The sequence below is a fragment of the Armigeres subalbatus genome, chromosome 2 (genome assembly GCF_024139115.2).
Source record: "Armigeres subalbatus isolate Guangzhou_Male chromosome 2, GZ_Asu_2, whole genome shotgun sequence".
NCBI lineage: Eukaryota > Metazoa > Arthropoda > Insecta > Diptera > Culicidae > Armigeres > Armigeres subalbatus.
In genome coordinates this window covers 320,865,164-320,890,935 of record NC_085140.1, presented here as the reverse complement: position 1 = coordinate 320,890,935, position 25,772 = coordinate 320,865,164, and the positions used below count along the sequence as shown (strand labels likewise).

Below are 25,772 nucleotides of genomic sequence, written 5' to 3'. Positions count from 1 at the left end.
CGAGTTTTTCACTTTTTATCCTTTTTATGGAATCGAACAAATTTCAAAATTTCAAGTGCGGTGAAAAATTGGCTTAATTATCTAATCCGGAATGTTATGAATAGTGAAAACCGTTCGAGATAACATAGGCGAGAAGGTGGTAATTGAATTCTACTCGTAAAAAGCTGGAATTATCACAAATCCTTATCGAAAATTGATCGCGATTGTGAGGAAAAAAAACAGTGTCATGATTTCGTCACTCGAACCACGACATTTACGAAGGAGCACTGCTAACAGGACAGCAAACATCCAACAATACCAGCTTTTGCCGGCATTGATTCTGGCCTCCTTGCTGATGCTGATAGGATCGGTCTCGACCGCCGTTGATCTAAATGGTCCAACCGTAGCGGTTGGGTTGGAATCCGATGACCATTCCTCTCCAACAAGCAGACAGCGAAGTCAGGATTCAAGCAAACAACAACAGCAGCAACAATCGATGGTTCAATCGCTGGAAGGAAAATTATGTCCACGCATGATGAGGCATGTTTTCGATGGATTCGCTCCCATTGGTAAGTGCGTGGTGGTGTCGTTGTGGAAAAAGGATTCCCCGTAGAGCGTGGATGGGTAGAATCAGCATGATGGCAATAAACTGCGGCTACCCTGCCGTGCAGAATTTGAAATAATGGTTCTGCTCGAACCAAGGGCCTGATACTAATGTGCAGAGGTTTATTGCCTTTATATCGATTAGTTGGAAATTGTATACGTTGCAATATGCACAGTGTTGACAAACATACTGATTATTAGAAACATCAGATTTTATAGATGCGTGCTAACATTTCTGTTTAGTTCTATATATAAAACGATGGTTGCAGTTTTGTCAATTTTTGTTTATGTTACTCCTGTTGTTAGCTTTATTCACCTCAAGAACAACTGTTTCTAATGACCGGTGCTGTAATTCAATATAGGTACAAAAAAGCTGCTTTGATAAAAAAAATCAACAGCAAACTTTTTGTTTGTTCATGGCACTGAAAAAATGAGCGAAATGGCGAGTTCACACAAAACTCAGATTCTATTTGCAGAACAGAAACAGTTCGAACTTGGCGCATTTTACTGGACTATGAGCCCACTTATCAAATGGTTTCTGTATTGCAATACATTCAGATTTTAGTGTTCTAGAATTTCTATTAAAAATTCTCATCATTTCAGGAAACAGCAAAGCTGGAAACTATTCGGAATACCCACAAGCTCTAGTGCTCAACTCCTGCGTTGAAGGCTGTTGCTCTAAAGGAGAAAACTGCACCGCGGCGTTCATGTTCAATCGAACATGCTACCACGTTAAATGTTGGAGCAGCGAGCTTTGTATCCCTGTCAAAAAGGCCAATCTGGCTGCCAAGCTGAAAATGATGCTGGTAAACCCTGTAGGTGATGACAGCCGAACGTGGCCAGAAATCCTCGACAACGCAGTGCCTCAAGAACAAAGACTAGTCGAACCCGATCTGGAACAATTTGATGGGAGCATCATGAACAAGCTTAAAACTATGTATAACTTAGAGCGAAATCGGGAAGAACTTTCGGAAAGGATCTACGAAATGCCCCTGGAGAAGCAGGTGGAATATGAACTGGGGAAGTATCCTACATCTTATATTTATGGTGACGATCCAATGATGGCTGAATCAAAATTTTATCCGGAACAGAAATGTGTTGTGGGAATTGATAACTCCTGTCCTGAACACGAGACATGTGTAGGTTCGTCAAAAACTTTTGAAGGAATATGTGATTGTGTTGAACACTACACGCGAAATAGCGAACAAATCTGCGTTAGAGTAGAAAGTCTTCAAACGTACGACATGCCTCAAACGTTAACAGCACAAAAATTGATCATGAACAACATTCACAGTGAAGCTGGTGAAATAGAAGAGGAAAATCCGGTCCATGCCCCACCTAAGAACTTGACCGTTTCCGTGCTTTCAAAAGATATTCGTCTACCAAATAATGAAGCAATCCTGACAGCCTTCGTGATACCGGACGAAGCGACCAGTCAAGATAAGTACACATACTCTTGGTCGTTGATCTCACAACCGTCAAAAGGGGAAAGTAACGCCACAATCACGGATCAAACCAAACCTCAAGCTAAGCTTTCCAAACTCACTGACGGCCTCTATCGATTCAAGGTCACCGTCACCGGTCAGAAAGGTTACGGCGAAGCTTACCCAAACATTACAGTTCTCCCGGAGCAGAAAATTAACAAACCACCAGATGTCGTAATTACTCCAACGGAGCAAATCGTTAAGCTTCCCAACAAAAAAGCCATCCTAGACGGGAGTGCCTCAACGGATGACGACAAAATAATTTCTTGGCAATGGGAACTGGTGCAGGGCCCACTCGGCTATCAACCGGAGTTGCCTGCCGTTAGTACACTTCAGCTGAATGATCTGGAAATGCCCGGAAAGTACACTTTCAAATTAACCGTGATCGATTCGGAGAAGCTTTCCAACAGCACAACGGCCACAATAGAAGTGCTAAAGGAGATCGACTACCCACCAGAAGCGAACGCCGGTCAGAATGTGATTGTGTACCTTCCCCAAAACAACGTTACTTTAAACGGTTCACTCAGCAAGGACGACCACGGTATCGTAGCCTGGGAGTGGACTAAGGACAGCAAAGATCAATCGAAAGCGGTGGATATGCAAAACACACGGACACCCTACTTGAAGCTGTCCAACCTGGAAGAAGGCGTTTATGTGTTCGAACTGAAAGTAACCGACGGAAACAACCAGAGCAGCACTTCGACGGTGCATGTGTTCGTGAAAGTGCCCACCAACATGCCGCCGGTGGCTAACGCGGGCGCCAATTTTACGCTGAATCTTCCGCAAAACTGGGCAACGCTGAATGGAAGTGAATCGAAGGATGATTTGCGAATCACCAGTTGGTACTGGCGGCAAGTTAGTGGACCGAAAACCGCGACGATCCTGAACGGTAACAGCTCGGTAAGTGTATGTAACAGGTTGGAGGCAAAGTATAATAATTCCGTTTTACCATAACGAGTCCAAGAGCTGTTTGTTTTTTTAATGTTTATTATCATTATAATTGTATATTTCAAGACAACATTTTCAAAACGACTTATCTTCTTTTGTAAACAAAGATTCAAACGACAATTTGACGAATCTGATAGCTCTCCTACGCAAACCAACACCATTAACAGGTAGCGGGAACCTTCACCTACCTATTGGTGGTGTTGGTTTACGTGTGAGAGCTATCAGATTCGTCAAATCGTCGTTTAAATTTTTCTTTACAAAAGCAGATAAGTCGTTTTGAAATTTTTGTCTTGATTTGTGAGTAAAATTGTATACCAGTCTTGGAATAATTTTCTTGTCCTCTTGTACCATGGTACAAGTACCACAGGTGTGTCCTCAGTATTAGGTCGTACCTACACGGTATTCAATACAAATTTAGGCAAAACAGCCCTATATAATAATTTTAGGACCAGTTTCTCTAAACTGGATAAATCCTGGAATTTAAAAATTTCTGATAAAATTCCAAATAAAAATGTATGTCGTGAAATATCTCCATAATCCATTTCCGTAATTTCAGATTGCCAACGCTACATTACTGACGATCGGTGACTACATCTTTGAGTTAACCGTCACGGACGAGGTAAACAACAGCGATACCAGCCGAGTGAAGGTCACAGTCGTCCAGGAACGAAACACTGCTCCGGAAGCAAATGCTGGTGGGGACCAAAGCGTTACCTTGCCAACGAATGCAATTGTCCTCAATGGTACCCGATCCAACGATGATCTGGGAATCGCAAACTTCAGCTGGACGCGAGAGCCCGGTAGTCTAGCCATTGGGACTATTGTAGATGACAGTGATCGGAAATCGGTTTTAATCGTAAGTGCTTCATTCATAGCCATAGGAACTTATCTAAGCATCAAACAATTTTCATATTTTCGTAGCTCACGGACATAGTCCCTGGACGGTATGTATTTAAACTAACCGTCACCGATGGTCAGGGTCTGTCCGGTTCCGACACGGTCAGTGTTATCGTTCACCCGGATCCGCTCGTTTTGAGCTTGGTGGAATTGACTCTTACTATGGAAGCCACCGTGCTCACACAATCGGAGTTGGATTCACTACAGCAGAAACTGGTCCTCCTCATTGGCGACAACACCGCTAAGTTGCACGTTCGTGATTTGAAGATCGAGCACAAAACCGGACAAGTTGTCATAATATTTTACGTAGAGAAACACGTAATTGTTCAATATGTTGTCATTAGACATAAGCGCACTAATTGTCGTTATGTTTTAGGAAAAGGACGAATCGGAAATCATCCCGGCCCTGGAGGTGGAAAAAATTCTTAAGGAAAAGTTCTGGCGTGACTATGGTATCTTAGGAACGTCGGTTGCTGGTATCCGGACCGCCATATGCCAGAACGATTGCTCCGGCCACGGCGTATGCAACGCAGAGACGCGAGACTGCATGTGCCAAAGCTTCTGGATGCCGGATATATTTTTCTTCTGGGGTGTGGCCGAAGCTAATTGCGGTAATTGTTCTGGTTGATTATATTTGTACAAACTTGCTTATGTTAGGTACTATCCGTTTTTGTTCATTTCTCAGATTGGTCCATCCTGTATGTGATCATTGGTGTGTTCATCGTGTTCCTAATACTGTCCGGCATTTGCTGGGGAATTACATGCCTATGCCGGCGATCGACTAAACCGCGCACAAGAAGCAAAACTCAAAAATATTCACTACTCGGAACACAGGACGACGAATTACCATCATGTAAGAGAATAATTTTATTTGCTTGAATAATGGTTAACGCTGCATTATTCAGCAATCAATATGTGTTCTATTCTAACTTTCATATCGTATATCATAAAAGTTCTACCGTAAATTTGGATTGTATATAGTATCGTTTACATATCCTACAATAGCGAAACCAATTCCATACCTAAACAGTAAATGGTTTGTTACTCGGCTATAGCTTTTACGATGCTATAAAAATATTCATCATAAAAGTTTATTCAACACTAACAGTGCAGTTGCTTTATTCTGCAATATAAGCTTATAAGAATTCCAATAATGAAAATCAGTTTATTGAAAGTTGCTCTGTGATCATATGTTTGATGATTATTACATTGAATTTTAAACGTATATAATATAGGGTATGACCACAGAATTTTATTCAATAAGTTCTACTAGAATACAGACTGAGCTGTTCTTGTTGGATTTTCAATACCGTTAATTAGCTGTCTAATAAGAAAATTCGAGTAAACGGTATATATGTACCGTTTGCATTGATCCGTTGAACTATTCTGTACGCATCGCTCACGGAACATGTCGAATGAAGATGGGGTTGGTGAATTTGCTGAGAATCGTTACTCTGGTCTCTCTTCAAATGTCGAATAAATCTTTCGCCTTTTACTAAAGATTTCCGTGGAGAGGGACACTCTAATGAGTCTAAAATAAATTTTTGTCCAGTCTCGATCCTTAGCTGGATCGAGCATAATCGTTCTAAATCAGTGGTGTCGCGTAACCTCACTTTTTACCTGTGCACTGACCCAAAAAGTGAAAATTTTGATATTTCGACAGCCCAAATGGAAAAGGAAATTATCAGAGTCGTTTATACTAATCAAAATCTAGTTATTCTAGGCAGAGTCTATTATATATAGAGTTACGCAAAGAGTGAAGCCAAATCTACCTATTGAACTGTCAAACCCAGGGTTACCACATATACAGATTATTCTGTATTTTACAGATTTTTGGGGTAGAGCGGTGACCAAGAATCTGTACATACAGATATACAGATTTTTAGCAAAATTACAGATTTTGCAGATTTATTGAAGAGTACAATACTGAAAATTATAATAAAAATTATATAAATAATTTGCTATTAGTAAATACCTGTTTTCAATAAGATTTGAGGCTTTTAAAATTATATTCTTAGCCAAACTGATATTATTGAAGGCCATTCTCAAATTAACAAAATCTTAATTTGAAATGACAGAACATGTTGGCTCTGTTAGGTTTTACTTTTTATTATTTATCAGTTTATGCAAATCAACGATTTTGAAACCAGATTATGCTCCGTAAAATGTTCAGATTATATTTGAATACAGGGGCCCCAGAAAAAGCTCAAGCAATAATAAAAGAGAATCAGATTTTTTTTTCACATATCCAGAAACAATTAATCAGTCGTTCTGTTTAGTGGGTTTAGTGTGACTGAGCAATGTGGTTGGTCCACTAAAGTTGTCGCCTACATGGCTACAATAGTTAAAGACGGACTTTCGATAGATTTCATTCACATATTATTGAATTTACATTTTTTTCAAAACAAAGTTTGTTCAAAACCCATTTTGATTGGGTTTAGATGGATACAGATTTTTTACCTTGAGATACAGATATGAAGATTTCCTGGAGAAAAAATACAGATTTAAATGTGGCAACCCTGGTCAAACCGTCTACCTATCGAGCAAAGTAAACAAATGCTTGTTGGTAAGGCGGAAGTATTGTTATCGCCTAATGATTTTTATGGCGAATTAAAACGCATGAATTGAAATGTATTAGATTTGTTCTAGAAACAGCTTTAAAAACTTCAATAGACCCCCCCAATAAAGTAACAACAAGAAACTCACGTGTTTGCACTCTGTGGGTGACTTGGTTATCGAATTAAAAAGCTTTAGCAGTGAACACTCCCGTGAAGTCACTTTAAGGGTTGAACAAAAATGAAAGTTGCAAACACAATAACAAGAAGATTATTCAGAATAAGTGTAAGAAGATCCTCTTTGCGCAACTCTATATATAATAGACTCTGATTCTAGGCATTTCCGCACACGCACACCGATTCCTCAGTGCACAGGTAGATTGAGGTTAGGGAAACGCCACTGTTCTAAATATGATTTCTGTTCGTTATCAGGACAGGATATATACTGCCGCTAACCGCATGTCGAGCACATCTGAATTTTTGTCAATTTTGAGTAATTATCATGTATCACTTTATTTTCACATGTACTATGCGTTATTATGCTATTCAACGCGAGAAGTTTGTTCTAGAAAAGTGGAAAAAATACAAAGTCAAATTGTCCCATATTGAAAAGTAACCGCAAGTTAGTCACATCGAGTAAAAGTGTACTCCCTTCGTAAAATGTTATACAAACTGTTCATATTTGTTCAATACATGTGCTCAGAAAACCTCTCAAATACATTTAAGTGAAGTTAGGATGAATTTGAGATAAATGAAGATTGATGGATAGAGAAATATACGTTGCACTAAGTACGCTATTCATCGTATCACCTTTTTTTTTTCACAATACACCTGTTGAAACTTGCACGCTACATATAGCAACTGTTCTTTCGAATATGTTTTGGATTACGATAATAAAGATTTTTTTAAGGTGATGTTTACTTCCCATTTTACTTAATAAGCAATACTGTTGTGAAATCATTCTAATAATTAGTTGGATTTTAAACTGATTTACTTCAGGGCTTTGATACATTTACGCGTTGTTGGTTACCATTTACTCAATAAAATTAAATGATGAGAATAAGACGCAATCAACCTATTTTCGAATATTATTCATATGAGTCGCGATGCTATCCTTCAAAATCACAAGCGGGTTGCTCGGTGAGCGCATTTTTGAAATCTGAGAATGATTTTATCAATATAGATTCATCAGCTAATAGAATCATTTACAATAAAATTGCTACTATTTGTATTCTCAGCAGGTTCCCAATGAGAGCAAAAACCACGTCCACGTGCCAAAATATGGGTGGGCCTTGGGACAAAATGACACGTAGCAGACATGACGTAGCGGGATTCTTAAGAAGGATGAATTAGGTCCTGCAAGCTATTATCATGAACCACAGAAATTCAAAGCCACTAATTTCGCTTAATTTTTCAAAAGGTCCTAAGTAACATTTTTTTCATGAATTAGTTTGAGTACTGCAATCAAAAGCTTCATGTTTTTCTGTTGATTGATCATTAACTTTCATAAATCCTCAGAAATTTATATGGATCAAATTACAAATTACTTAGAAATCTTATGATCGTTCAAGAATGCTCTAAAGTTCCGGTTCTTATTTCGGACAAGATATGTGGAATTAGGGATGATTATGGTTTTTACAATGGACTTCTAACAATTTATCTAAACTTGGTAGAATTTATAACTAAGACTTTTTATAAACTTGTTATTAATCATATTAGCAGATTTCAATAATTTTTATTTTGTACAGAAAGTCATATAGAATTTCAAACATTCTTTTGAGAATCCAGAAATATTTTTAAAAGAAACCATTGCGTACTTCCTGGAAATGTTTAATAACCTTAACCCGATCAATAATGCATAACAAAATTATATGAAGGGGAGTTATTTATTTCAGAAAAATATTGTAACAAAATGTGTTATAAAATTGGCTGGTTATTTGTTAAAATAACAAAAATTATATCTAAAATACCTCTAGCCGTTACACAATTAGAACAGAGGTTGATACCTTCATATCAACATAATAGCAAATGTTGATATAATTTTTCTGTACAAAAATCTACTTTCAAGGTGATTGCCTACATCACGGATAGAAATCTGGTACGCTACCACGACAGATTTTCATTCATAATGTAGGCAATTAACTTTGTTCCAGCTATGTATTAATATTGAGCGGGTTCGAGTTATATTGATTACTTCTGATTTTTTTTTTGTGAAAATATACATACCTATGAAATAAAACTGGCCGAAGACACATTTCTATCGAATTATCTAATTATAACACACGTTGTTTTAAATAACAACAATTGATAAAATTGAGTTATATTTTTGTTATGCATTCCTGACCGGGGAGGAAAACCATAAAACCATCAAAACATTTAATTTCTTGGAAAGCCTAAACATTCTTTGTTCCTGAGCCTCTAAACATTCTTGGATTAAAAATACTTAGAAATTTTCTTGGATTAAAAATCCTTCCGGACTGTTGGAAAAGAACACTTTCTTTGAAATTCCGGATACCTTCACGATTATCAGTTTAACCTTAATTTAATTTTGAAATAATTAATTTTATTAAATTGGTTAGTAGTAAAACTTTGTGGAAAAGTTTTTGTTCAAAGGTGTGTAGCATATATGTTTTCCTTAATTTTTAAGCGGGAAATGAAATACTTTCATAATGTTTCGAAAGAATATTTTTCCAGAACTTGATATTTTCATATCGCACTGTCCTGCATGAAGAATATCAGTGTGGCTTCCACATAGCTTTCACACTGATATTCTTCCCCCCCTCCCCCTTCATACGGGAGCTTGGCAGAAGGAAGGTCGTGCGATATGTGCCATCACAAATATTGCCCTCCGCTCGCTTTCAAATCGACTTCTATAAAAACATTCTTCATGCCTGCCGTATCCTAACGGAACTATCAATTCTATACTTTCGCCTCTAATGCTATCATGATCATGTACGTCCAAGTTTGGAAGATGATATTAGCATTTCCATATCATTGTAAATCGTTTAACTTCACGTAGAAGTAACACACACGAAATCATTAATTTAGTAAGAAATACTTGTTGAGTTTTGATATCGACACTACATTACCGATTTTATATTATGCCTATAACGGACTACCGATGCAGGCTTTCAAAGCATCCAAGAGTTTCAAAATAATTAGATTGCATGCTTCACCATGTTTGTAATTAGAGCATTATATTTTTTTACAAATTTGAGTTTTGCTCGACGGAATGTGACTGATTTGCGGTTACTTTTCTCATTGAGATGAAAAGTAATCGCAAGTCAGTCACATTGCGATTTCCAACACGGCAAGTGAGTTTTTCACTTTGTAGCCACTATGCTCCATTAAATCTCGCTTAAATTTTTAAAAGGACCGAAGTAACATTTTTTTCATGAATTAATTTGAATAGCGCAATCAACTGAACAACATGAAAGCTATTGATTGCAGTATTCAAATTAATTCATGAAAAAAATGTTACTTAGGTCCTTTTGAAAAGTTAAGCGAGAAATATTCAAACAATCTTTGGTGTGTGACGTTTAGAGCTGATCAAAATTACTTATACACAATTTTTAAGGAGAAAAATTACAAAAACTTTGCAAGCAGTTTTCTCATTTGCACGTTTTTCCAGATAAGCTCGACTTGCGGTTAGCGGCAGTATAGGTCTATCTAGTAAAAAATTTGCCTTGACGCAGCCGCTGCCCAGGTAGAAGTATGCGCCGCCGCCGCCGACATTTTTGCATCGGCGGACGGCGTGTCGCCGTTTCAAATTTTGTCACGCCGGTTCAAATTTTCAGTGGAAACTCCAAAGATTCAGTGCAATTTCCATATAATTTCCTGATAGGTCTCTACACCAACACGTTGAAACTCCAGAGAATTTTTCATGAAAATACCAATTATTTCCATGAAAATTCCATACAATAGGGTAAAATGCCCAATAGTGGACCAACGGAATTTTGTTCTTCCTGTCATAAGGAGTAGAAATTTTCAACATAATAATTCTTCTTGATATCTAATAACAAGTTCTGCATTTCCTCTTCACGATACATATATAAACCACTCAAATACGCGACGTTATCCGTTGAAGTTTGCATTTTAAAGACTAACTGAATTCGCCCCATAGTAAACCTCCTGGGGGTCCACAATAGGAAATTGCTTCCCTATAGTCGACACTTCATTTGATTTTCATGTTTCGTTTCGGGACGTTCTTCTTTCCTATTGTGGACCCCCCAAAATATTCCTATAATGGACACTCTTGTGTTTATTTTTTATAGAATTGTAAAAAATCATCTAATTTTACTTTCCAAGCATTTCCAATGCATGTAATCAAATCATAGGACTATAAGGTAGGCTCTTCCGATGGAATTTCATACCAAAATATGTACGTTGTGCTGTAATAATGCAAAAACGGCTGGAGGGTACACTATTGGTTGGGGGTACACTATTGGGCACTTTACCCTATCTGGTTGAAATTTTGAAAAGCTCTCCGTAAAAACTAAGCGTGAAAATTGCGAAGGAGTTCCCGTTGAAATTTAAAAAAAATTAATTGAAATTCGATCATGTTTACCTAATTTGATATCTTTTTGGTCGTTTTAACGGTTAAAATAACAAAACGTAATAGCAGAAATATCTTACTGTGACATTCAATCATTCCTGGTGTCGATGAGAGCAAATCGAAAACTAATTTTGATATTGGTTTCCGATAACAAAATAAGTACACAGTTTGATGTCATATCATTCAATTTAGTAATCTCAGCAAAATGAGATCAAAATATGTAATCAATCTTAATGATTACATACATATTTGAAAACGAATTATGACTCAATTTGATGTCAAAATCACAATATGTTTTCTATATGATCTCATTATGTTTTCAGACTTCGCTAGGATATCTAGCCTAAAGTCATTTGGACGAGAATGTCATTTGGTTGAATAGTTCCTTTGGCTAAAAAAAATCGTGAATATGTCCTTCGGCTGAAATAGTCGTTTGGTCGAAAAGGACTTTCGGTCGAAAGTGACGTTCGGCTGAATTGGTCATTTTGGATATTTTCTTGACAATAACGGGAGAATCTTTTGATTTTCGCCTCAAAATTTTAACGAAAAATTGTTATTCGAAAATTATTTTCAAATTTTCCACGGAAACTACTTTCAAGTATCGAGAACTCTTTGGAATTGCCAAGAGAAGCTCTTTGGATTTACCAAGGAAAGTTGTTTGGGATTCACATGAGAATCTCTTCAGATTTTTCACGAGAAGTTGTTCCAAATTTTATAGAATTTTATAGGAAAATGTTCGGAATATCCACGGAATGTTCCTATTGAGTTTCTGTTGAGTATTCTTTGAAATTCACACAGAAAATTGTGACTGGTAAAAGAGATGCTTTACGTTGACTTCTCCAATCTAGATTATATAAGACGGTTAGTTTTTTTATCCTTTATTAGAGTGATTTTTTCACAGGGAGATGTGCATCACTAAACGGCTAGTTTGGCTTAGCCAACTTTAAAACATCGAAAAAATGCTCGGAATTTTTGAGGATTTTTTTGGATTTCTTCAGAAAATTCTTTCTATTTTCGATTAGATATATAGACAGACGGCCGAACTGGCAATTTGGCCGAAAAAGCCGTTTGCCCCATTTGCCCTACCAGGTTGTCCGGCCGAAACGATTGTTGGACAATAATGCCATTTTGCAGAAAAAGTTTTTTGACAGAATGGGCCATTTGTCCGAAACAGTCATTTGGTTCAACGGGTAATACGGCCAAATTTCAATGACTGATCCTCGTACTGGCGATTTGGCGAAATGGTCTTTTTGTCTATTGACCATTGAACAAAATTCCGTGGCCTCTCTATTTTTAAGTCGATACTGGCCTTTAGGCCAAAAGACATCTAACCAGGTACCATTTAGCAAAACTAAACGTTTCACGGAAACTGTTATCAGGTCAAAACTGGTTTGACGGAAAATGTAGTTTGGCCGAAAGCAATGGCTGTGGCAATGGCAAAAGGAAAATTTTGGCAGACTTTGTAAAAAGTTGCTTACCCTAACTATTAGGCTTAATTTGCCGTTTGGATGAAAAAGTCGTTTGACCGAATATAGATCATTTGACCAAAAATGCCGTTTGGTAAAAAATGTCATTCTGTAGAAATAGCCATTAGGCCCAAGAATGTACTTTCTGTAACCTTCTTTGAAAAGTGTTGTTCGGCTGAATTGATCATTTTGCCAAAAAGACGTTTATCCGAATATCAATTCGGCTTAATGAGATTTGGTTAGATGGCTTTTGGCTTAAAGGCCAGTATCAACCTAAAAAGTAGAAGGGTTATGAAATTTCGTTCAACGGTCGTTTGACAATCAGCCTTTTCAACATCAATGTTATTAGGCCAAAATGGATGGATATTTTGGATTAAATTACCCGTTCAGTTATTGACATATGACCGTATAAGCTGTTGGCCTAAACTATATTTTCGGACAAATATTCCATTCTGCCAAACGACCATTTCGGCCAAACAGCATTTTTGGGCTGATGACCTATTCGGCCAAACGACCTGTTAGGGCAAACGACTATTTAGGCCAAATTACCAGTTCGGCCGTGTGTCGCTTGCGGCCAATGGGATTTTCCATCAATTTCTTATGGACAATACATTAGTCGAACGATAACTGCAACATGTTTTCGTTTCAGTTAGCCAATGGCGTTCGATAACTGCGACGCATTCAAGACGGCAAACAATTGTCAGACGGCGTCAAAATAGAAGTGCATCTGATTGTTCAGCGCTATGCAGCTATCATCGACATTGTTTTGAAGCTCAGCTGTCCAATAACTGCAAAACTGATGTAACTATCGAAATGCTGTTAAAAGCATTGCAGTTAAATTACTTTCAGTTATCGAACGTCTAATGTACAAAGAATTTCCCGTAGAATCCCAATAACTTCGAACAATTTTTCGTGGAGACATTTTGAACAATCCTCCGCGGAAATTCTAAAGAAGTTTCAGTTAAACTTACGGACAATTTCTCGTGAACATTCCAGAGGTTTTTTCTTGCAAACTCTTTAGAGTATCCAGCGGAAATTCTTAAGAATTTACTGTTTCATTGTTGACCATGCCAAGCTAGCCGTCTTTATTATTCTAGACTGAGAAAGTCAATGGTTAAACACCCATTCTACCAACCGCACTCTCCTACAATTATCAAGAATTTTCTGTGAAAATTTCGAAGAATAATCAACAGAAATTCAACAGGAACTTTTCGTAAATTTCTGAAGTTTGTTCTGTAGAAGTTAAGAACATTTTTTGTGAAAATTCAGAAATTTCTCATGCAAATTGCGACGATTTTTCTGCTGAAATTCCAAACGATTTTATTTGGGAATTACAAAGACCTTCTCTTGGTAATTCCAAAGATTGCTCGAAAATATTTTAAAAATTATGGAAGAACTTATAGATTTTTCTGGAGAAGTTCATTAGATTTTTCATGCGAAATTCAAAAGATTTTTCTTTTAATGTCTTGAAAATATTTCGAAAGAATGCAAAAAAAATCTTAGAAAAACGAAATGAAAAAATCGCCACGCCGATTCACGCCGCCGGCTAAAATGGCTTTCGGCGTGACGCCGAACACGCCGCCGCCGCCGACCAAAATTTTAACAAACGCCGCCGCCGACGAATATCGGACCGGCGCACATCTCTATGCCTGCCGCGCTTGAAGTAATAAAATATGAAATGTAGAGATGTCGTAAAATCTCGATTAATCGATTAGTAATTAATCGATTACTCTCGATTCTTGACGATTATTGAATCGATTCATCGTTGAGTAGTAATCGATTCAAAATTAATCGATTATCACAACGATGAATCGATTAATCGAAGTAATCGTCATCTAAGTATTGTCGTAAAATCCCGATTAATGGATTAGTAACTATTGATATAGTAACGATTATTGAATCGATTAATCGTTGGGAAGTAATCGATTCAAAACTAATCGATTATCACAAAAATTAATCGAAGTAATCGATTAATTTGCGACAACTCTAAATGTGACAAAATCGGATTTTTTTTATTTTTTATTAGCTCTACGTTTTTTACAAGGTGATTTAAAAAAAGCACCTTCAAAATTATCAATTTGTGTGGTGCCAGGCCATTAGTCATTAGGTCATTGGGCCGAATGGTCATTGGGCGATTTTACAAGTAAAGAGAAGTGTATTGATTCACACTCGAGAGTGTTCACACGTGCGTGTGATTGAAGCCAAGAGAAACATGATAAAGAGTGACCAAGTTTTCGGTCGCGTGTGTTATGCTATTGTGTATAAAAAGGTCTATGTTTAGGCGCTCATTAGAGATGTCGTAAAATCTCGATTAATCGATTAGTAACTAATCGATTACTCTCGATTCTTATCGATTATTGAATCGATTAATCGTTGGGTAGTAATCGATTAAAAATTAATCGATTATCACAACGATGAATCGATTAATCGAAGTAATCGCTTAATTTGCGACATCCTTATGATGTCGTAAAATCCCGATTAATCGATTAGTAACTAATCGATTACTATTGATTCTTCTCGATTATTGAATCGATTAGTCGTTGGGTAATAATCGATTCAAAATTAATCGATTATCACAACGATTAATCGATTAATCGAAATAATCGATTAATTTGCGACATCTCTAGGCGCTCAAAACAATGCATTAATATGGAAGATTTAGAACATAGCCTAAATGTATGCATTTAAGTATACATCAAATTGCCATTTCCCTGTACTCTTTACACTTGCGGGCTTGTGTGATGAAGAGTGCGTATGATGCACGCTCTTTCATACAAAGATAAAGTGTATTTCTGCACAATACACTCGGATAACAGATCGAGGAAGAGAAGTTTTTACACCTTCTCTTGAATACTCCTCAGAGCGAACCAACCCTGGCCCAGGGAAGTCGAGACAATTTCCAAACCGAAAAATGTCCATTATGCCTAACGTCGCGGACCCATGGGGGAAGGGAGGTCTCCCATTTTCTTACGCTCCATATGAATAAAAAATAATTTGTATGGGAAAAATCTTACATGGGGGAAGGGGGATTGAAAAACCCAGACAAATTGGTTACGTAATTAGTGTACGGCCGCTAAATACAATACACGCACTAACCCGGGACAAGGCGAGAGAGTAAATTACTTTTTTTTTAATTATGCACCGGAATAAGATGGAAGAGTAAATGTTCATTCATTTTTCATTTTCATTTATTTAGTTAACATCTAAACAGATAACACTGAATCAACAATTTGACGCCACAATACACGGTTCGAGGCCGCATCTCTCCATCCTCGGATACGCCCCACGCGCGCCAAGTCGTTTTGCACCTGGTCTGCCCATCTCGCTCGCTGCGCTCCACGCCGTCTCGTACCTGCCGGATCGGAAGCGAACACCATCTTTGCAGGGTTGCTGTCCGGCATTCTTGCAACATGTCCTGCCCATCATACCTTTCCGGCTTTAGCTACCTTCTGGATACTGGGTTCGCCGTAGAGTTGGGCGAGCTCATGGTTCATTCTTCGCCGCCACACACCGCCAAAGATGGTCCTAAGCACCCGTCTCTCGAATACTCCGAGTGCTTGCAAGTCCTCCTCGAGCATTGTCCATGTTCCATGTCCGTAGAGGACAACCGGTCTTATAAGCGTCTTGTACATGACACATTTCGACCGCAGTTTCTTCTGGAGCCCGTAGTAGGCCCGACTTCCACAGATGATGCGCCTTCGTATTTCACGACTAACGTTGTTGTCAGCCGTTAGCAAGGATCCGAGGTAGACGAATTCCTCGACCACCTCGAAGGTATCCCCGTCTATCGTAACACTGCTTCCCAGGCGGGCCCTGTCGCGCTCGTTTCCGCCCACAAGCATGTACTTTGTCATTGACGCATTCACCTCCAGTCCAACTTTTGTTGCTTCACGTTTCAGGCGGGTGTACAGTTCTGCCACCTTTGCAAATGTTCGGCCGACAATGTCCATGTCATCCGCGAAGCAAATAAATTGACTGGATCTGTTGAAAATCGTACCCCGGCTGTTACACCCGGATCTCCGCATGACACCTTCTAGCGCAATGTTGAACAAAAGGCACGAAAGTCCATCACCTTGTCTTAGTCCCCGGCGCGATTCGAACGAACTGGAGTGTTCGCCCGAAATCTTCACACAGTTTTGCACACCATCCACCGTTGCTTTGATCAGTCTGTAAGCTTCCCTGGGAAGCTGTTCTCGTCCATAATTTTCCATAGCTCTACGCGGTCTATACTGTCGTATGCCGCCTTGAAATCAACGAACAGATGGTGCGTTGGGACCTGGTATTCACGGCATTTTTGAAGGATTTGCCGTACAGTAAAGATCTGGTCCGTTGTCGAGCGGCTGTCAACGAAGCCGGCTTGATAACTTCCCACGAACTCATTCACTAATGGTGACAGACGACGGAAGATGATCGGATATCACTTTGTAGGCGGCATTAAGGATGGTGATCGCTCGAAAGTTCTCACACTCCAGTTTGTCGCCTTTCTTGTAGATGGGGCATATAACCCCTTCCTTCCACTCCTCCGGTAGCTGTTTGGTTTCCCAGATTCTGACTATCAGTTTGTGCAGGCAAGTGGCCAGCTTTTCCGGGCCCATCTTGATGAGCTCATCCTTACCAGCTGCTTTATTGGTCTTTAACTGTTGAATGGTATCCTTAACTTCCCTCAAGGTGGGGGCTGGTTGGCTTCCATCGTCCGCTGAGCTCCTCCGCTGCCTTGACTTTCACTGCCTGTACTCTCAGCGCCATTCAGATGTTCCTCGTAGTGCTGCTTCAACCTTTCGATCACCACACGTTCGTCCGTCAAGATGCTCCCATCATTATCCCGGCACATTTCGGCTCGCGGCACGAAGCCTTTGCGGGATGCGTTGAGCTTCTGATAGAACTTGCGTGTATCTTGAGAACGGCGCAGCTGTTCCATCTCCTCGCACTCCGCTTCTTCCAGGCGGCGTTTCTTCTCCTGAAAAAGGCGGGTCTGCTGTCTCCGCTTCCGTCTATAACGTTCCACGTTCTGCCGGGTACCTTACTGCAGCGCGACCGCCCGCGCTGCGTCCTTCTCCTCCAGAATCTGTCTGCACTCTTCGTCGAACCAACCGTTCCGTCGACTTCGACCCATATACCCGACGTTGTTCTCCGCTGCGTCGTTAATGGCTGCTTTGACTGTATTCCAGCAGTCCTCAAGAGGGGCCCCATCGAGCTCACCCTCTTCCGGCAACGCTGCCTCGAGATGCTGCGCGTATGCAGTGGCGACATCAGGTTGCTTCAGTCGCTCTAGGTCGTACCGCGGCGGTCGTTGGTACCGAACATTGTTGATGACGGATAGTTTTGGGCGCAGTTTAACCATCACCAGGTAGTGGTGATGGTAGTGGTAGTGGAGTCGATGTTAGCGCCACGATATGTCGTGACGTCGATAATGTCGGAGAAGTGCCGTCCATCAATCAGAACGTGGTCGATTTGTGATTCTGTCTGCAATGGTGATCTCCAGGTGTACCGATACGGGAGGCTGTGTTGGAAGTAGGTGCTGCGAATGGCCATATTCTTGGAGGCGGCGAAATCAATTAGTCGTAGGCCGTTTTCGTTCGTCAGCCGGTGAGCGCTGAACTTTCCAATAGTCGGTCTAAACTCCTCCTCTTGGCCAACCTGAGCGTTCAAATCTCCTATGATGATTTTGACGTCGTGGCTTGGGCAGCTGTCGTACTCACGTTCGAGCTGCGCGTAGAATGTGATGTGTCCTTATCATCATCAGTGCTTCCGGAGTGTGGGCTATGGACGTTGATTATGCTGAACCGGCCTTTGATCCTCAACCTGCACATTCTTTCATTGATCGGCCATTCGGAAGAGTAAATGTCACCTTCTTGTAAAGCGTGCTTGCCAAGAATAATGCGAGGGAGTGAATGCCTCCTTCTTTTAAAGCACGCATCTGCCCGGAATAAGGTGGCAGAGTAAATGACACCTTTTAAAACACGTGCTTGCTCAGAATAAAGAGGCCCGCACATAGCATACGTTTGCATTGCGTTTAGCACACTGTCAAACGCAACCCAAACGAATCCTATGTGCGGGCTCTTAATGCGAAAAGCCCGAACAAATGCGACAGAGTAAATGACACCTTCTTTTAAAGCATCCGCTTCTCCGGAATAATGCTTCCTTCTTTCAAACTTTAAAACACGTATTTGCCTGGAACAAAGTGGGAGAGTAAATGAAACCTTCTTTTAAAGCACACACTTGCCCGGAATAATGCGAAAGAGTGAATGACTCATACTTCAACTATTTTGAATATATTATTTTTGACTGATTAGTTTCTAGTTTCAACTTCATTATTGAAAGGCAATCTAATAAAGTAATACAGTGAGCGAGAAAGTTAGTAGGTACATGTTGTTTTTTTTTTTAATTTTTTGACACATTCGGGGTAATGGTCATTCAGAGTAATTAAAACTCGAGGTAGTGACCATTCGGGGTAATGGGTTATTCGGGCAACAGCCTTTCGGGGTACTGCTTTCGGGGAATCATTCAACTATATGAAGTTTCCAGAGAAAACTTCAGATTTCTAAAGATTAATTTATAAAATTTTCTTATGGTTCTTACAACCAAAGGACGTTAGTTGTCAGAAGCTGCTACATTTTAGGAAATTCACGCTAGAATAACTTGATGACATTTAAGCACCTTTCCGCGCATAGTTATTGTAATTGTAATTTAATTGAGTACAATAATCTGTTAGTTTGGGGCCCTCCTTAGCCGTGCGGTAAAATGCGCGGCTAAAGCAAGACCATGCTGAGGGTGGCTGAGTTCGATTCCCGGTGTCGGTCTAGGCAATTTTCGGCTTAGAAATTGTCTCGACTTCTCTGGGTATAAAAGTATCATCGTGTTAGTCTCATGATATACGAATGCAGAAATGGTAATTTGGCTTAGGAACCTCGCAGTTAATGACTGTGGAAGTGCTTAATGAACACTAAGCTGCAAGGCGGCAATGTCCCAGTGGGGGATTTAATGCCAGTGAAGAAGAAGAATCTGTTAGTTTACACTGTGTATCAAGGCATAAGTGTTCAAAGGGTTTGTTCTGAAGCATCAACGCCGGTAAAACTTGCCGTTTTCTTATTTCGGTTTTGACGTAACTGTTATTCATTGTCTCCAATGCCATAAAAAGACACTGCCAAACAGTTGATGTTTCTTTACGTTTCTATTTTAGTCACCCGCACAGGAACAACGTTGTCCGACTCGGAAACTGACTCGGACGTTTTGTTCGAGAGTCGCTCCAAGCAAAATGGCATTCCACCGGGGAGGGTGAAGTTAGCCAACGGGGACATCCGGAATGGACACACCAAGTACAACACGACGCGTCTTGGTCGGCGAATTAAAACCTAAACGGGATGATCCCTGAAGCGCGTGGAGCGTTAATTGCCGTACTGAGAAACAATAACAAAACTGTTTCCCTGTTTTGTGAGAAAGTCTTTGAAAAAGATTTGTTGGTAAAATTTGCAGTTTGTTTTGCGATCATTAATATGCATGCTTTTAATATCTATTAATAAGTAAGATCTAGAATGTTGCAGAAGAAGATTATTCAGTATAAAGATAAGTAGAGCATGGCTTTTTATATACAGTATGTTGTGAGGATTAGTTGTAATTTCTGTTATTTAATTTTATTTTTATTATTTCAAATATCTTATTTACCACACACTATTGCAGGTACGATACAAAGTGATTTAGTCTTAACAGACGTCAACTAATGATAAAATGTGATTTTGAGAGCCATCGAGTAGTTGTAATTTATGTTTTGCTAATACATAAATATATGAAACAGTTATCATTGCAAATAGTCGAACTTTAGAACTAGAGCAACATCATTAGCATTTTTTTTTTAAATCGAGTGATCGGAAACATTCCATCTTTCGTAGTGATTGAAGACCGTACTACATTTCACCATGGATTTTTTTTTATTAAATTATAATAAATACATCATTTCAAGACTGCAAGTAATCAACTAATCGTAAGCAAAGAAATCATTGGTTTCTTAAAGATGCATGGAAAAGATTTTAGATTGATTTGCATAATAAATATAGTTCTAGTCCAAACTAAGTTTGAAGCGTAAAAAATATAAATATTTTATGTACGAATTAATAGTGTAACATACAAATAATTTTATACCTTAACCATAAGATGTGTAATAATTTGCTATTTTCATGTTGCGCTATATTGGGTATTTTACCCCTTAATTGGGTTGTATAAATACGATTCCCACTCTCTAAAGCCAATACCCAGTTTACCACTATATGTACTTAATTTAGAAAAGCAAAATAGCTGGAAATGGCTAAATAAGTGAGGAAAAAACTGCTAGTATTATTATACAACTACCGACACCTAACAAATTGAACGATAATAAAAAAAACATATTTTGAGAAATAAATAAAAACGTGATCAAATACTTCTAAAGCCTTATTGAATTTAGTTCGACATCCTTAAATTAAAAATCCTCTACAAGAAAGTGTGTGACGACACTTTTTATCAAAACAGCGATGTCGCACGGAGAGTGCAAAGCAAAAAACAACGCCCTTTTCTAACATAATACTGAACTGGACCGTTACATAACTCAAACATTCCTCTATTAGTTACCTCCTGTTGCAGCTACCGAATTAGGATCAATAATCGTTTGAATGGTGGATAATTAAAAAGCAGATTTTTTGGCAAAAAGTGTAAGGAATCCAATTCTTTCAAAAATGTAACAAATCCGTTTATACCCTTACTTAAGGTCACTCCTGACGGAATCCAATTTTCAAAATACTCGCGTTTTCAAGGGCATACCATTCGATACGGAAGCAACGCACAACTTTTATTTTTATTGTTTCAGCTTTGCTGCGTCGCAGCATGCATGAAAAAATAAAAATGACAGTTGTGCGTTGCTTCCGTATCGAATACACGTATACACATGTATCGTTTACTATGGCGCCGGTGGAGAAGTGAGAGGAAGTTCAAGAATTAATTATACACAGTCCTTTTCAGGACTAAAACTTATTATCCAAGAAGAGGTAGGTATTGACCGTTGAGAAAAGTCTTCACCCAGACAAACAGACTATTCGGTTTAAGTTTTCGAAATTATCTGTTTAAACGATAATGGTAATCGATCACTCGTGGCGCGCACCTCGGTTTTGCTCTAGTTTGACGTTTGCTCATTACCGCCATCTGGTTCGTGATTTGCACAACTAACTGAAATCAAAAGATGGCGTTAGTGAAAAACGGCTATGAATTTAATGAGTTGGTGTTCAATGTGTTATGTCTGTTTGTCTGTGCTATTTTCTTTACCCAATGCGCCTTTCCAATAGCCAACTGCAACCAAATGCTTGTCGAAAATTTGCGTTAAAATTTCACTTCGTGCTGTTATTGTCCGACGGCCACTCGATGACTTTTCACTAAGACGCCACCAATTGGAATAAACTTTCAGCATCACCACTGGTGGCGCGGGATCGCAACAGACGCCATTTTTATAATCAACCCTTTCTTCATATAAATGCTTAGGTTGAATGATCACGCTGACGACCACCACAAATGCTAAGGTTTTCCAATGAAACTGCTACCAGCGCCTTCGTGCTACTGTGTCCGCTCTGCGTGGAATCTTGTTCGAACTGAGGATTAGATGCAAACCCGCAAGTTTCTTGATTTTGATATCTGTGCTTGCGATGTACAGGGGTTAGACAAAAAGGTTAAGATAGGTAAACTTATGTCGAAATTCAAATCAGCATAACTTTGCGAAGAATATGTTATGCTGATTTGAACTTCGATAAAATGTTGCCTATAGCTCAACCTTTTTGCACAGACAAACAGACATAACTCATTGAACATTTATTAATCAAATTCACCGTCGTACAAACACTAATGACATCTGTTGTTTTCACTAAGTTAGGTAAACCGCGAGCCAGATGGCGGTAGTGAGCAAACGTCATACTCGAGCAAAATTGATGCGCGCGTCACGAGTGATCGATTGGCCAACTAATGATGTTTTGAATGGGCCAGTAAATTAGTGAACGATGAGAATTTGCCGAGTGTTATGTCTGTTTGTATGTGCTTTTTGGTCTAACCCTTGTATGTACTTTTAAGTGATTGGTTGATTTACCTGTTTCTAAAGTTTTATCAATTATCGATAATAAATATTGAAAAAGTATTTTCAGATAAATACAAAGAAGAGTCAACGCTCATCCTTGATCGAATGGTCAAAAAAAATGGAAATCCATCGAGAAACGCCTGAGATATCAACGTTCAAAGTCTATCATATTTTCATGAGCACTCAAAAAATCGATTGTGTACCAATAACAACAACAATTTGGGCCTACTATACGAAGGGCCAAATCACGAAATGACGAATTACAAAAGGCCGTAAGGAACAAAAAACCGAATGCAGAAAAGGCCGAAAGCACATACGGCCGAATCATGAAGGCCGAATAAACTCGGCAGAGCGACAAAGTCCACTTTGTTGCTCGGCCGATTTTATTCGGACTTTTTTTCACATAGAGGAACTGCTCCTGGGATTTATCACATGGCTCCGATATTCATCCCATCAAAAACAAAGCAATGGAAAGCAATTTGATTTGTTTCTTATTTTTGTGATTTTTTCAGCAGTAAGCACGCATGTTGACGAAAAGGAGCGACGAATTTGGTGCTGTATTTCTTTGTTTCGCGATGAGATGAATATATGTTCAGTGAGATGGAGATCGGAACAGTTCCCCTATACCTACATAGATTAAAAAAAATCAGAATATTTGGATTATTTTGTGATTTGTTGCCAAAAGTCAATTTATCTTAAATTGGGAGACAATGAAATACTTGGGAACTCCGCGTTACCGTGAGTTATAATACAATTTGCTAAAACATAATAATCGGAACATACGATGTTTTTAGCTTCTAATGTCCCAACTAGATCGTAAGTAGTGCGCATCATTGCCACAGCCATGCGTCATGAAGCACATCACTCGTATAGGTACATTGGTGCAAATTGGGGAGTAGATTATCTGAGCCGTGAATCCGGTGAAATTTAACTCGGACTTGTGCATCAGATTTGAGAATTTGACTTTTCCTGATACTGATGATGATTAGTTTACAAAGCAAAGAAAGAAAAAAAAGAACTTTTTGACTACTCAGAAAATGTAAAGTGCTAGCTTAATATTTACAGTATACAGTGTTCAGTTATGTTCATTTTTTCATTACTGCAATGAAGATTGATTGTTTATGCAATATATAAGGATTCAAATTGACCCTTTAAACACCGTCATACAACTTCTTTCAATTGAAAGATTGAATTCCACGTTACTCACGTTAAATACCTGAACCGAATAAAAATGATTAGATACTAAGTTTAAACATTAATTTTTGAGTATTCCAAATTCTCTTGGCTAGAAGAATGAAACTTTTGTATACCGTCATCGGGAGTGACAATGGGTCAAATGGGGGTGCGAATAATGGGTCAAATGGGGGTGCGAATGGGTCACTGTTTCAACAGCGTAGAATGCTTGAAGAATAGATTGAATGTATCTGAGGGCAAGAATATTAAAATATAAGATATAAGAGACCTTTTTGAACGATTTTGCTCTACGACCTCCAGACTGGCGGTGTGAGCGATGACCCATTGTCACCCCCGATGGCGGTACATTATAATAATTCGGCCTTTTGTATCATTCGGTTTTTCGTAGTTCGGCCTTCTGGGGGATCAAGTTTATCCTATCGAAATGGAAACCAGAACACATGAAACGTAATATAGAATAGTTTTTTAATCGGTTATATGTACCATGGTACAAGGCGGCAAACAAATAATTCCAAGGCTATTTTTGATGAAGACAATAACAGATATAGCCATAATAGACAATAATAAGGATATAGCCTAGCGGTAAGACGCGCGACTATAAAGCAAGACCATACTGAGGGTGGCTGGGTTCGATTCCCGGTGCCGGTCCAGGCAATTTTCGGTTTGGAAATTGTCTCGACTTCCCTGAGTATAAAAGTATCATCGTGTTAGCCTCATGATATAGGAATGCAAAAAATGGTTACTTGGCTTAGAAACCTCGCGGTTAATAACTGTGGAAGTGCTGAATGAATACTAAGCAGCGAGGTGGCAATGTCCCTGTGGGGGATGCAGAAGAAGAAGAGAAGTGAGAAATGAGAATTGCAAAGTGAGAAATTAATCCTTATTCCTTCTTCTTCCCTCTTCTTTCTTTATTCTTCCTTTTTCTTCCTTCCCTATACCCTCTTTCTTTTTCCTTCTCGTTCCTTTTTCTTTCTTTACTTTTCTTACTTTCTTTTTCAGGTTTTCTCCTTTCTTTTTTATTTCTTCTGTCTCACTTCTCATCACTTCTCAAGTTTCGCTTTTCCCTTCCCAGTTATCTTCTCTCACTTCTTACATTGGCCGCAACATCATCATATCAGATTTAAGGCAGTCAAGTTCAACCAGATCTATCATTTTTAAATTTGCTTTGTAACTCGGTTTGTAAATTAACAAATTTATGTTATAATAATAATTGCAAGTATAGTAAATGCTTCAATCAGTTTCAACTTTGAAGATTACACCGGTTCAAACTAAGAAACAGCGAACTCTAAAATAGCTAATCCAGATTAATAAATATCATGATGAAGAGTGAACTTGATCCCAATTTCCATACAATCAATTTTCTTTCTCATATTTAAAACGATAATTATTATAATCAATGTCGTAATCTGAACCGGCTTCAACTTCAATCAACATGTTTTGTTCAACAATGAGCAACGTGGAATAACCTGCTTGAAAACAAATAAAAATCATCTCCAGTCAACAACAATATTCGCAAATCATGCCGATTGCACCTCTGAAATTATTATTCAAAATACAAATGCAGAGCCCCACGATATGAGGATCTACGTTTGATGGGTCCTGCCTCTTGTTTACCTCCAAACTGCGACGCGTGCGGCTGATGATGATGACTTTCCTCTCGCATGTTTGTTTCCAACCGTTCGTACGATTTATGGGTCTCTTATCATCACGTAGACCAACGCAACATATCCAATCCATGCATATCTGGCGGGAGCCTCAAAATACCTGCAGCGACAGTCGTCTATCCCGGTTTTCTATGTTCTTGTCTGCCTCGGAATTAGTTATTTATTTGCATACGTACGTACCTGCTCAGCCGATACCCCCTTAGTATCCGAGAGACAAACTGAAATTTTAATAAAAACAACCACCTACCGGAATCCGGTTTGATTAGTTTTTACTCAGGTAAGAATGTCTAGAGGTGTTTGTATCATTTGGTCGTCTGATGTTGTTAGGCGGACCCCAATCAAC

The 25,772-nt window shown here is 38.9% G+C and overlaps 1 protein-coding gene and 1 non-coding gene across 2 annotated transcripts; both read left to right on the top strand.

Moving 5' to 3' along the window:
• Window positions 1-20,901, top strand: LOC134212672 (dyslexia-associated protein KIAA0319-like protein). The gene is made up of 7 exons (XM_062690719.1): window positions 1-548; window positions 1,186-2,966; window positions 3,571-3,870; window positions 3,936-4,229; window positions 4,288-4,522; window positions 4,597-4,764; window positions 19,668-20,901. Exons 1-7 carry the CDS (start codon window positions 227-229, stop codon window positions 19,841-19,843), a joined length of 3,276 nt encoding a protein of 1,091 aa, XP_062546703.1. The 5' UTR covers window positions 1-226; the 3' UTR covers window positions 19,844-20,901.
• LOC134218663 (U5 spliceosomal RNA) lies at window positions 5,361-5,484 on the top strand. The gene has a single exon (XR_009981428.1). It is a non-coding gene; the product is annotated as a U5 spliceosomal RNA (small nuclear RNA).
• Window positions 20,902-25,772: the final 4,871 nt, after the last annotated feature.